This window comes from Montipora capricornis, chromosome 10, assembly GCF_036669925.1.
Source record: "Montipora capricornis isolate CH-2021 chromosome 10, ASM3666992v2, whole genome shotgun sequence".
Lineage (NCBI taxonomy): Eukaryota > Metazoa > Cnidaria > Anthozoa > Scleractinia > Acroporidae > Montipora > Montipora capricornis.
In genome coordinates this window covers 35,173,870-35,187,981 of record NC_090892.1, presented here as the reverse complement: position 1 = coordinate 35,187,981, position 14,112 = coordinate 35,173,870, and the positions used below count along the sequence as shown (strand labels likewise).

Here is a 14,112-nt window from a genome sequence, read left to right as displayed (position 1 = left end):
ATTTAGTTCGTCTCATGCGAAGTCCGACGTTTGGCCCGGGCCTGAATGAATTCAGAACGACCGGTCTAATCCGGATCGGCCAAGCAATTTTTCCTGCCTGCCTTAGCCGCGTATTACGGCTGTGGAGCGGCTTTGATCCAGACGCCCTACTTCCCATGAGCCAAATCAAATGCAGAAATTATTACAACTTTGCATTTTGTTCAGTCATAGTATGCTTCTGTGAATTAATTTCGGCGCAATGAAGTTCGGCGTCTGCATCAATTCAACCGGGATTAATTAATTTGGGTCGGTCTAAATTCGAATTCGATTCGGCTCATGTGAAGTACGCGCCTGAACCGGGCCTAACTTCCTTCGCCAACTTGAAATCCTGTTAATGAAACATTTCATTTTAAACTTACTTCCATATCCCCTATTGCAGGCATAAATGACCCAAGCAAGAGACAAACCCCATGTAAAGCGACTGAAGGTACCATACAAAATGTTCTCAGTTTTATTGAACGGTTTGCCTCCATGTTTGGTAGCACCGTAAATGCCATACACAATGGTGAGTCCAAGAATAGTGGCCAAACACCAGCCAATCACCGTCACTGTCTGTCTTGGTACCTTATTCTGAAATAGATGGACTGACCGATATCATCATTCATTCTGATTACAGTGAGAAAATATTTAGATAAATATTGCATCGTTTATTAATTCAACAATTCTGTTCGAGGTCATGTATTGTCTAAGATTATCATTATTATTATCATCATCATCATCATTATGAGAAGTAGCAGTGTCAGTGGCAGTGGTAAGATCATCATTATTAATAAGGCATTTTGAAACTTAAAAATACCTCTTAATCCTAATACAGCACTTTAAGGTGCTACTACGACCACGTGACACAAGTTTTAAGCTTTGATTTCAAAAACACACCCGTTTATTTTAACTGGAATTTTCGTATTTAATAATCCGCCATTACTAACTTTAAAATCTTGAGAGAGCTGGATCGAAGCGAAAGTGACATCATGATGAATGCAATGCTTGTGTATGCGACTGAATTAATATGTAGCACGGGAGTTTCGGGCTTTCAGACTTTTAAATTCGTTTTTTTCTTTTTTGCAATTGTTTGTAATCTCGCAATCTGGCCCGGGTTGCTGGAGGCACGGTTTGCGCTAACCAGCGGTTTGCGGTTTACACTAACCAGCGCTAAATCCCATAGAAACCTATAGGTTTTGATACCACTTAACCAACGGTTAGCACTAAACCAGGCTTCGAGCAACCGGTCCCTGATTGGCAAATTTGCCGTTGTCGATAAGAGTCTAGACAACGCTGCTCGCGTCATGCTCGAGTCAATTTGTCACGCAATGCAATAGCCAATCGGGAACGCTCATTTTGGAAAATAAACCAATCATATTGCGAGAAAGTTATAGACAACGCTTGCTCTTTCTTCGTGTCATGATTTTGGTAACGCCCTGAAATAAACACTTTCTTTGGCGTTAAATATTGTGGTAAAAAACAAATCGAAAGTGGTTCAGCGTTGTCTGTACTCTTATCGACAACGATATTCGTCACCACAGTGGTGAAAATGTTGTGGACTCACGAGGCATTTGTTAATTTCACTTTATTTTAACATACACATACATGCGAACTTCATACATAGAACATTAATTACATTAATTACGAAATCTAACAAGTCCGAATGTTACAACCAACTGTACTAGTTAAAACAGGTGACCATTTAAGCAACTTAGAAGAAGTTCTGAAGCGTTTTGCAGAAGCTGGATTGCGTTTTAAGAGAAGTGTGTGTTTATGCAGCCTCAAGTGACGTATCTGGGTCACAAGGTTAGCAAGGAAGGAATACAGCCCATGGATGATAAAGTTGAGGCAATCACCAATGCACCCTCTCCAACCAACGAGTCGGAACTGAAATCCTATCTGGGGTTGATTAACTACTACCAGAAGTTCCTGCCTAATCTGTCGAGTCTACTGGCTCCTATGCACTTGATCGGTTGCTGCAGAAGAACATCCTCTGGAATTGGGGCCGAAAAGAAGAACAAGCGTTTGAAGAATCAAAGTTGTCCAGAAGTCATCGAAACTATTGATACATTTCGACGACCAAAAGGAACTGACATTAGCCTGTGATGCATCTCAAAACGGTTTGGGAGCAGCGCTCTCAAACAAGATGGAGGATGGTTCTGAACATCCTATTTGTTTTGCTTCTCTAACACTGACACAGGCTGAGAGAAACTACACAAATTTGGAGAGGGAGGCTCTATCCATAGTGTTTGGAGTTAAGAAATTCCATCAATACCTCTTTGGTCGACCCTTCACTTTGACGACGGACCACAAGCCCTTAGAATCATTGTTCAATGAGAAGAAACCCATTCCTACCATGGCTGTGGCTAGAATTCAACGTTGGGCGTTAACTCTCGCTGCATACAAATATACTATTGAATATAAGCCTGGAGCACAGAGTTCTGAGTCGATTCCGTGTCACCCCTCAAACAGTTTCGCCTGCTGAACTCTCGTTGGGAAGGAAACCGAGGTCAAGATTGGACTTAGTATATCCTGAAGTGGGCAGAAAAGTGCGTGCCCGCTAGTGTGTTCAGAAAGAGAAGCATGACTTGGATGTGAAGCGCATCGTGAAGGAAGGAAACGAGGTGTATGCTAGAAACTTCAGTCAAGATCCGAAGTGGATGCCTGGTATAGTGCAACAGTCAAACGAGCCCATTTGATTTGAAGTTGAACTAGAAGATGGTCGGAAGTGGAGATGACATCAAGACAATCTGATCCGGAGAGAAAGCGACCCCCAAATGTTGACTGAAGCTCCTGCAGAACTGCCAGAAACCCCCTTACCTGAATCTGATAGGGCCAAGACGGTTATTCGCACTGACGAAAATGACGCAAACGATCAAGAAACTAAGACACCCGCTGTGCTCGTGGTTACAGATATCCCCAAAGGCCCGGATGCTAGCCAAGTGAGAGGGGTTACCCAGTCCGAATTCGACGCCGTCCTCAATATTTGAGTGACTTTGTTCTTAGTTACTAGTGGTTGAAGACATTGCAGACTGAACTTAATTGTTTATCAGTCTTGATATTCTGTTTTATTGATGTTACACTTAGTGGGGGAGCGTGGTATCCTTAGCAACACTCCTTGTGTAATTTTACTGCGAGTTGGATCTTTGAATAATCGAGCACGTGTTTCCTGAGTTCCCTGAAAATAAAGTTAGCACCTTGTATTGAAATGCCTTAAGTTAAGCCGGTTCAAATACTACTTTATGAGATCAAGTGTATACTTCCAATAGTTGGTGGTCTGATAACCGGAAGTCCCGTTTGAGATTTAGGGCAAGATTTGGCTTCTCTGCCTTAATAGAAACTCGTGTTTTGCATATATAATAAACTGCACTGACATGCTGAAATTTTTAGCTAGTGAGTAAATGACACCACTTTCTTTAGATTCAACCCTCTGAGGTCCACTCGGTCAGTTTTGCACGTGAGTAATGGCAGACCGGCGTGAAATCCAAGTTACACTCAAAGTAAATTGCCTTTGGGTAAAAATCAAAGTTAAAAAAATTGCCAGTGAGAAAAAAACGGAGTGATTTTTTTCATCACAGTGGCATTTGTAAGCGCCTGTAACACATAACCAACCATTGATAAATCTATAAACCCTCTAGCTACAATTTCCACTGCATAAAAGCGCAAGAAGGCCGCTATAAAAATGTTGTAACTAGACTATAAAAGCTATTCCATGTTAAACCTGACACCTATCGAAATACTCATTGAAAATCCTACAACTAGACTTAATATAAAAGGGGAGTGGCTGAATATGTCTTAAAATCAAGAAGTATCGTCTATAAGGAGGATAACAAGGTGGCGCGAAGATATGAATTTTATGTTCGCATGGTCAGGTGATGTGTGAGGTTGACGAGAATGGATATACGTACTTGGTGGAAGGTAAGGATATTATGCAGAAGGAGATGAACGAGAAGGTCAAGCAGGGGTATATTTGAGGACTGTGAACCTGGTGGTGAGGTTGAATTTGTACCGTAGAAATTTGATTAGGGTGACAGGGCTTTTACATTGGCGTGATGGGGAACTGAGGGTGATGCATGCGAAGACGAGGAAACGTCGATGATGTTTGGGGCGTTCTAGGAGAAGGAGAGTTTAGTGAGGTTGTACATGAAGAGAAAGGAGTTGTAAGGGAATTGATCAGTGTGTGATTGTGTGAAGCAGGAGGAAGAAGAAGTCGGTTGGGCATTTGGCGAGTGGTTGTACTGGTTTGGCGGAGGGAATATCGGAAGAGGCATGATCAGATGGGGTTGAGGGTGTACTTGGAGCTTTGTTAGAAGTATGGTGTGCTGATGTGCTAAGAGTGCTGATGTGTGGAATAAGAAGGTTCCGCATGAGGAGGTGGGGGTGTCAGAGGATGGCAATATGGAGATCTGGTGGGATAGGAGCGTCGAGACCACACAGAAGATAGAACAAAATCTTCCAGACTTTATCGTGGTGGATCGAGCGGCCCAGGGGTTTCTCGGTGCCTTGGGATAAAAACGTGGTGACTGAAGAGGACGAGAAAATCGTCAACTATACTCCTCTCGAAATGGAAATCGAGGTGTCTACGGTAATTGTGCCACTGGTGGTTAACTAAGTGTGGTGTCTGCAGGCCTCCGAAGTCATTGGGACCACCCGAATCTCCCAGAAGACGCTTACTCTCTGAACCCTAGGTACGGAGCAGAGCTTAAGCAGTGATTACGCCTGCAGAGTTTCGCTGGTTGTTCTGTTCAGAGAAAGTCAAAAATTTATTATAATTATTATTATCGTTCTCGTTCTCGTTATCATGACTAGTGCTTGTCGCCGATATAACTAGCACTTTGATTGGCTAAGTGAAAGGACAATAATGCCAAATTGGCACTTCTCTTTGTTTGGTCGTCGTTTGATGCGAATGTCAGCGAAATTTACCTTAACAAATTGTTAGGAAAGAAGTGTTTTTTCCAACTTTACTGTAGACGTTTGTTTACGTACCAGTGGACTTTTGTGGGGTGCGGTCATTTCAATGAAGATCAGATAGCCGAGCGCAATACCCACAAGGTAGGGGCTAATACGGCAATAGGGCTTGATATACACCAGATCGGAATAGTTATCGCCGGGTTGTTGTTTTTGAAACCTAAACCAAAGACAGATAAATTGTTAGTGAGTTAACACACTGAAACCGCTGCAAATCGTTAGTTCTTGGTAATGTACGCATAATAAGTGATAGGGTATGAAATTCAATGGATTGTCTTGAAATTTTGCCCGAGGACTCCCAAGATACCAAGCTGAAATACCGTGTGAGCAATTCCCGTTTTTTAAAATTGAACTCTCTGAGCAACCAATCGGAATATCAAAAAAGCTTCATACGGTTTTGAGGATAAACGCCTTGTGAATTACATTATCCAGAAGGGAGCCCTTTTCATTAAAATTCGATACTCGATAAATTCGATCAGAGAGACATTGCATGGTCGCTCAAGGTTCTTGGGCCTTGCTCGTCTTTCGATTAGATAAAGTGAAAAAGAAAATTAATTACCCGGAAAGTGCATTTCATAACTTTCAATGCATGTATAGTTTATGGCGGTTGCGCCTAAGAAAGCGCGCTGAAAAAATTACGCAAAGGACACTCGTGAAGGTCTACCGTAACCTTAACTTGTTTAAGAACTCATTCTGTTTCTGAGTTTAACGGGCAACACTTTTTCACCTTTCGTAATCGTTCAATGCCATTCTCACTGATCGATGCCTTTTTCACTGTGGAACCTCGACTACAAAAACTGAAATTTTAGCAATGTCCTTATTTGACGAATGCCGTGATATTTTCTATTCCACTTTTTCAGTAAAATGTATGAAAAACGTCGCCGCGGCTAATTTCCGTTTCGTAAACGGTCGATGCCATTCTTAGTAACCAAGCCTTTTTATTCGCTTAAGTGCGTTTGATCTTCAGCCGAGGATCTGAGTTCGATATTGCTTGGTTAACTTTTTCAATTTTTTTTTAAAAGTTTTCTTTTAAGTTTATACGTTTTTTTCTAATTTGTTCATTCAAAATTCTAAGTGACATACGCTGCTATTCTAGTTCTAGATTAAGTATTCTTTCCTCACTTGCAAATGACTAACTTAATAGTGAAAATTGTTTTAAGTGTTGTCCAAATGGCAACTACCGTTTCGAAACAGAAATTTGCGTCACCGCTAAAACACTAAATTCCTCCGTCTTTACGCAATTTGAAAAAAAAATCTTTCAACTGAGAGGAAACAAAAAAAGACTTCACATTTTTTAATTAAACAATTAAGCCAGCCATTTTGGTGATAACCTACGTTAGATTACTTTAAGTGGCAGACAGCGTCTTCTTCTACTTTAGAAACGTGCATGACTTACCCAACTTCAATATCTCCTGCTTCAAGAACATTTAAATTGTAAACTCCAATAATCACAGCAGTGATTGCAAGAGAGAGTGTGAGTAGCCCGCCTACACCCACGCTAACGCCTTTCCAGTGGAACCTAATGTTTCAGAAATTAAAGTCAACTGAACAATCAATATTTAAATGAAATGAGAACACAAGTTCAAGTTTTCTACGAGTCAATAGTGGGATTAAAAGGACTTTGTCACGGCAGGGCTGTTCGTTTTGTGTAGTTTTACTAATTGCTCACGCCTGCTCGCCATGCAACTTAACGTCAACCCAGAAATTTCTTTTCAACATCTCAAATCAAGCTTCATGACCAAAAAAAGTGTTAAGTAACAAACGACAGACATAAACTTTGAAAACTGTCGGGCTGAATCGTTTTCAAACTCAATCCCCAATTGCATGTAATCCACTTTTAATCTTCTTCAACTTTGTCCATCCCTACCTGCTATTCTATTTGCTGTTTTATTCCAATTAAGTAATTACTTTTACGTTTCGAATCATTTGGTTTCCAGTTCCCAGTCGCTGAATTTGGCAAAAAGGATGACGTTTGCTGTTTTCCTAAGCTCAATGAAACCTATACGATTTTAGCTAATTGCTTGCTAATCAGTCACAGTTATCAAGCAAGTACTGAAACCGTGAGTACTTAGCTGAGTGCCCATTACTTTTGAAGACAAAAGCAAAGATACTTCCGCTATTCTACGACGAGTGAAACGCATGATGACTTATCTGATTCCGAAAATGGGAAGGACAAGTCTAACTTTCTTAGGAAAAACAAAAAACAAGCATTTCTTCGATTTCATAACAACTACATTTCATTTCAATCATGATGTTTTTAAAAGCAAGTCAAAAATCTTGCCGGCGCAGATCGTTCAAAGCGAAATGACTTTAGAGGGTCTCTGTTTTTGCTTTCGTACCGGACACAAAACACTTGCAAATTACATTGCATTGCTACGAGTTGAGAATTTCTCTTGATTAAAAATACACTCTGGAATGGGTTTACTGGACCGGCGTAAAGCTTTAATTCACGAGAACAAGAATTGTACGGGTTGTCAAAAACTTTGATGACTTATCCCTAACAAAACTATTTCCGTATTTTCTTCCCGGTTTGGGTTTCTTTTTCTTCAGGGATATATATGTATATATATATATATATATATATATACTATTTATATACTATTTATATACAGTACGTCTCTTGATCTCTTGTTCCGAAACATTCGCCAACTTGAAAACAGTCCCACAAGGAAACATTTTTTATTTTCCCGATCGAAATGACTTTTCCCGGGCTATCCACTTCGTGTTACTTTGCAGATAGCGGGTATGCGAACTAAACCGATTGCTCGCCCAATGACAATATCCTCCCGCAGACGGTTTTTACCAGACACAGCCGACGAATACACAACTTTAATACAACTGAAGGAATCCAGTGTTTATTTTAATGGTCCGGATACATTGCTAACATTTGCGTTGGCTTTCATGACAACTAACAAGATGCCTCTGGGGGTGTAGACTCGGAATTCACCGGAAATAATGGGTGATGTATCAGCTCTAGTAACGTATAATGTGATTGGCTCGCTACCCTAGCAAAAAACAGAAGACTAAACAATCGAAACAATGACTTAGATTTGAAAACAATAGAAGCTGCTTACAATACCAAACAACAGAAGGTTACCAGAGCTGCTACACTACTGGAAATAATGGCACCCTCCTGGAGAGCCTTTAATTGGCGATAAACATTGCCCATTAAATCATGCGAGCTACCGTGTAGATTAGTTCTTACCTGTAGACAAGGAAGAGAACCAAAGGACTTATGACATAGAACTGCATGTCATTAGCCAGATACCACGACCAGCCGAGACACTGCAAAATCACATCAAAATGACCATTAAATCTTAAGTGCAAAGCACTCACAATCCCTAAACAATCAATGAACGCTTTCCGTTCAATTAATTTAATTGTGTGTTCGTAAACAATTTCCGAATAGGCAATGTCATGGCGATTTAGCCAGTACAAAGCAGGGCGAGAAGTCCTCAAACGTTTGCCAAATTTGACATCGCGTTGACGGCAAACGTCGGTATATGTTTGACATAAGGTCATTTTTTCTCTGCCTCTTAGCTCCAGATATGGAGCAACTTCTCAGTGAGACAGAATAATAATCTTTTTTTTGCTCAGTGACAAGCAGGTTCCCACTTGCAGTTTTACGTACATGCTAAATCTCCCAAATACCTTTATCCTCACCTCAAACATCAAGCTCTTTGGATAGAAATTATTTATATAAAGCAAGTTTGTCCACCATTTGTCAACGCACGGGTTGTGAGCCTCAGGACTGAACACTTGAGAGCCATACCAGAAAGGTCCATCGCCGAGGTGAGGGAACAAATTGGTGAAAAACAAAATCGTAAACATGTAACTTGGTGTTAACCTGCAAAGAAGACGACACAGTGGTCAACAGCAGATAAACATGGCCGTGGGGTCCGTAACAATGCACTGGGTGACCCCATTGACTCCTGAATCGAACTGTCCGATAACTGATTGTCTCATATCAATTGGAAAGGGAATTAGTGGAAAATAGGAGTTTTTTAAACCAATCACAATCGAGGAAATTGTAATTTTCATGATTATAGCATTTACAATAGCATAACATATATTTATAATGGCAACCGTGCCTTTTGAAGGAATTGTCCTACGAATGAATCACCGATTTTGGAATACCGCTTTCCCACTATTACAAGATAGAAAGATCATTGAAGTGAAAGTAATCAGATTATAGGAAAGGCGTGTTCCACGCAAAAAAGTCCAGTGGTCAAGACGATTGACTCTGGTCAGTAAGTGCTTATGCTGAGCGAAGAAACTAATACAGAGTAAATTTGTTCACAGGAAATGATTTATGTTCTCGGTTCATTTTAACTTGCTCCTTTCCACATATATGCAGCTCCATAAAAACTGCTACCGTAAATGAGGGTTCGTTGGTACAAAAGGCTCAACCAGTGGAATTTTTTTGCTGGATAAACCAACTTTTCAATAACTAACTATTTTACTCCTTAGTTAAAATGAAATCTGTAGAGCAACCACCACCTCTGTATTACATTCACCTCATTGCTTTTGGCTCCATGCATACGGGGTACGCGGTGCTTTCATTTTCCGACCTGAACAAGTTTTAGTTCTTTCGGCACATTTTGCCAAGTTACCCTGGTGGTTTTCACACTGAATCGATCCGTCCACTTCCCCCTTCGGGACACATACTATTCCTTTCAATGTCTTGGGATCCATCCCCCAGCAAAATCTCCATACTTCCGCAAGCATATTTTCAACTAGTCTCGAGGTGGTTATGTACGATTTTCCACCCAAACCACAAGGGTTCCCTAAAATTTGACCGATAGCCCCCGTTTCTTGGTTTAAAACAAAGCAAGTATCATTTACCAGTTAAAATGTAAAAAAAAAAAAAAGAAAAAAAAAAAAGAAAAAAAAAACAACAACAACAAAGCATCTAACGGACCTCCAAAATCGATGAAAGTAGAACTGAAACAGAGGAAGTTTTCCATCATTCTTTTCCATGCGACGAAAGGCAATATACCCCACCAGCAAGCCACTGAAAAAGAAAGGGATACGCTGCAATGTAAAAACGCACTAGCCAGTAAACTTCTCAAAACCTTCTGAAGGCTGTAATTTCAAGTTCACTTCAGTACAAAGATTAACAAATGTTTCATAGAAATTAGTGCAGATAATTGAAATTAGTGGAATAAAGCTAAAGTAAAAACTTTCCATGTCTTTGATTCATAAGTAATCGCACGATTTTTCTTGTGCAATTTGGCCAAGTAGTTACCTTGGCCTCGTATTATAAAAGACATACTAATTTTAGCACCTCAAATAAAGTTCAAGTAGCTTTTAATTAGCACTACATTATGTAAAAAGTACAAGAATTATTGCAATTCGCTTTGTCTCTGTAAAGTGATTCTGAAACACCTTGTTGTCTCAGTTTAGTTCCAAGTGAGTCATGGTGTAAAACTGAGTTACTGCAACTGAATCAATTTCACCTTCCTTTTATTGGTTTCGTTATGAAATAGAGGCAAACAGCAACTCGCAAATAGAAAACTGTTGCTTTGGCAAACTTATAAAGAACGAAATAACTTAAAGTGCCCCTAACCTCAAAATATTCTTTTCGCTGAAATGAATCTTTGCACCAGTTCGAGACGCATTGTGGCCATTTTTTCCTTTTTCTAACAAATCCTGCCATTTTATGGGCTTTGAAAGTTGCGAAAATCCAAGCATCTTTTGTTCACGACCGAGTCAGATGGGGAGTGGGTCTATTCCTGATTTGACGTCACAATCTACTTTACATGCATCTTTACAAAGAGTTAATGTAATGTAAATCAGTTTGTGTCGTCATATCAGGAATAGACCCACTCTCCTTCTGACTCGGTCGTGAACAAAAGATGCTTCGATTTTCGCAACTTACGAAGCCTATAAAATGGCAGGATTTTTTAGAAAAATGAAAAATGGCCGCAATGCGTTTCGAACAGATACAAAGATTCATTTGAGCGAAAAAATATTTTGGGGTTAGAGGCACTTTAAGCTTTCGGGGATTTTTAATCTAGAGCAACCAAAGCTGTTAAGTGGCTCGCCTTGGGGCTCGAAGAGCACAGCAAGGGATCACTCGCACACAGTGAATCGGAGCGGCCATTCAGAAGAAGAGCACATGGAAAGAAAAAAAAAGTATGCCACGCTGCAGTATGGGTTCATACCACATACATGCCTGGGTGTATATCTTACTGTATTTGTTAACAAAAGCAAAACCAAATTAACTACTTCGGCTGATTGCAACATGACAATACGCCTACTGGCAAAAGCCTGATCGTGCAGAAGTCAGTGATGGCAAAGGGCAGACTTGTTGAAGGACCTGTGCCAAATAGAGCTGTTTAGTCTGAAGTACATGAATGAAAAAAATTACATAAGAATAGAAGTTACTTTTTGGAAAATATGTTTGAGGCACAAACAGGGCTGCTATTAATTCAATTACGGACACTTAACTATGGCATTCATGATGTTTCGTAAAAATTATGGAAAAAATTAGCTCACTGCGTGATATCCTTTCACCATGCCCACTGCACTGTCATACAAAACAAAGTAAATATGAAGCTCCCAAAGGAAACTTGCATGCTCAACCTACAACGAATTTACCTCAACAAAAAGAAACTGTCCACAGAAAAGAAAGCACTGTTCACAGCTTCAAAAGAAAACCTGTGGGTAATGTTGATTCCAATGGCCACATCATCTGAAAATAAGAATATTCCATCACCGGTACCATTTAACTAAGACAATGTAAAAACATAGATAAGTATGTTCCAAGAAACACTTCGTCTGTTCCTAGAAAGTAAACTGCCCATCAGAGTAGTATTTTTTTTTCTTTGAAGACAATCAAACAGTCTAGTAAAGAAAGAAGAAGAACCATTATCACTGGAATAGAAGACTCGCGTGTTAAAACTTCATGTGAGAGTGAAAGGCATAGAATGATGTAACTTGGTGAGAGCACTAATACTTCCCACCAATGTATACGTAGCCCGGGTTCGATTCCTAGACTTGGTGTCGGCTGCGGGTTGAGTTTGTTGGTTCTCTACTCAGTTTTCTCTAATCCCTTCAAAAACCAATCTATGGTTTGACATCAGTTGACCTGATTTAATTTCTGCAGTGTTATCAATTAGTGTCCTAGCACTAAAATTTAAGACACTTGACACTTATCTAAAATGCATTATTAATATGACCATTTTGAAAAGCACACTGAGTGTGCGTTCGATTGACCGTATTCCGGAATAGGAATACATGGAATAGAAGTTAGAAATCCTTCGTTTTTAAGAATATTTTTGTCGCATGCGACAAGCTTGCGAGAGGCCTACGACATGTCTTACACTTGTCACAGCGTTTTAAAACATGTTTTAAAATGTAACGACATTTTTTTTCTGACGTACACGACAATCGTAAGTCATTTCGTGGGCCTGTCGTAAGCTTGTTGCATTCGACAAAAATCGTACCGTGTAATTCGGCCCTTAGTGGAAAATTGGTCCCTTGTGCCAGATGCTCTCAGTTATTAAGTGGGATGCCACAGAAAGACCACGTCTAAAATCCATTAGAGTTTTTGCTTTTGGTTTTCTTCTTCGTAGTCAAAAATGTGCATCATTTCCCCGGGCGCGGAAATTGAATTAAGCCCTAGAGACCGGGGATTCGGGGGAACAATCATAAACTCGTATGGTAATTAACCTCCGTGACTCGAACCCGTGCCCTAGCATTGTGCGCGAAAAGGAGCACGCTACACCACTCGGCCACAAAGTCCCGTGCAACATTTTGTATGTTGCATGTTGTTGTACTAGTTTGGCCACGTTCACGAAACATTGTTGCACTCGGGGCATGCGCGGTAGATCCACTGGTTACGAGCCAAGGGGCCTGGAGCACATAAACATTGACATGTTGCGTTGAAAATGTTGAAAATGTTGCGTGTGTTTGGCCAGCTCGTTCAACCAAGATACAACGTATGTTGCTTGGGTATTGGGGCGTTTAAAAAACATCAAACATTGTTTGGTGACCAATCATTTTACCGTTTAGCAACCTTGTTTGGTGCTGTTTGATCGTGTTTGATTGTGTTTGGTCGTGTTTGATAAAATTTGAAGGCCATCAAACATTTAATCAAACAACCTAAACATTTCCTTTGTTCTCGTGTTTGATGGGCGAAGTTTTGTTCGTTTGGCCAAACATGTTTGGCGCGTACATGCGTACCACGATTGCTCAGCCGCTTGTATCCACGAGTTTTTTTACGTATTTGTAACCCATAGTTCTTTGCTTGTTGAATTTGATCTGAGATAGATCAAACTTGTTTGACCACTGACCACTCAGCATGCTTGGTCACCAAACAATATTTGATGTTGTTTAAACGCCAAACATTTCCCGTTTGTCCAGGCCCTTATCTATATTATGACGTTCAATTAGACATTTCCTGTCAACCAAAGGACAAAAATACATTCTTTTCATATAGAAACAACATTGATTTTAAACATGGTACAAGCGTGCGGTTTTGTTGTTGGAGTACACCGTACCTTGAAACTTCTTGCACATGGATATACATCGAGCTTAAAGGGGCTATGTCATTCATTCATGACATCCAAAATACCCAAAAAATAGAATGAAACCTTGCAATAACCACTTAAAACTGTTGAACAACATAAAAGACATACAGCAAAAGGGACGAGAAGAATGGCCAGATGGAAAACAAATGGACAGGATTGAAACGGATTGCATTTGGGTAATCTTGAAAAAAGTCGGCCCGATGTTTTCAACTTTACGGCAAATCTTGTTTGTGATGAAACGATAATTTTATCAATAAAGGAATTCCAAAATGAAACATTGCAATAACCACTTAAAACTGTTGAACAACATAAAAGAAACACAGCAAAACGGAAGAGAGGCATTGATGGAAAACAAATGGACAGGATTGAAACGGATTGCATTTGGGTAAACTTGAAAAAAAGTCAGCACGATGTTTACAAGTTTACGGAAAATCTTGTTTGTGGTGTAACGATAATTCCTTCCGTAAAAGAACTCCACATTACCATTTTCAAGTTTTAAACTCGTGATTAACTAGAGATTTCCCCTAAATACCCTAAAATAACGCTAAAATAACGCTAAAATAACGTGGCATAGCCCCATTAAGCACAA

The 14,112-nt window shown here is 40.0% G+C and overlaps 1 protein-coding gene across 1 annotated transcript in view; it reads right to left on the bottom strand.

Annotated features, from left to right (window-relative positions):
• LOC138019125 (nose resistant to fluoxetine protein 6-like) overlaps positions 1-14,112 on the bottom strand; it is a 33,969-nt gene that overhangs the window by 4,030 nt on the left and 15,827 nt on the right. Inside the window, exons 7-13 of the mRNA XM_068865797.1 lie at positions 11,590-11,683; positions 9,908-10,000; positions 8,650-8,833; positions 8,192-8,271; positions 6,383-6,505; positions 5,005-5,146; positions 399-609 (exon numbers count right to left, since the gene is read on the bottom strand). Of these exons, the coding sequence (XP_068721898.1) occupies positions 399-609; positions 5,005-5,146; positions 6,383-6,505; positions 8,192-8,271; positions 8,650-8,833; positions 9,908-10,000; positions 11,590-11,683 (927 nt within the window). The remainder of the gene's footprint in view (positions 1-398; positions 610-5,004; positions 5,147-6,382; positions 6,506-8,191; positions 8,272-8,649; positions 8,834-9,907; positions 10,001-11,589; positions 11,684-14,112) is intronic.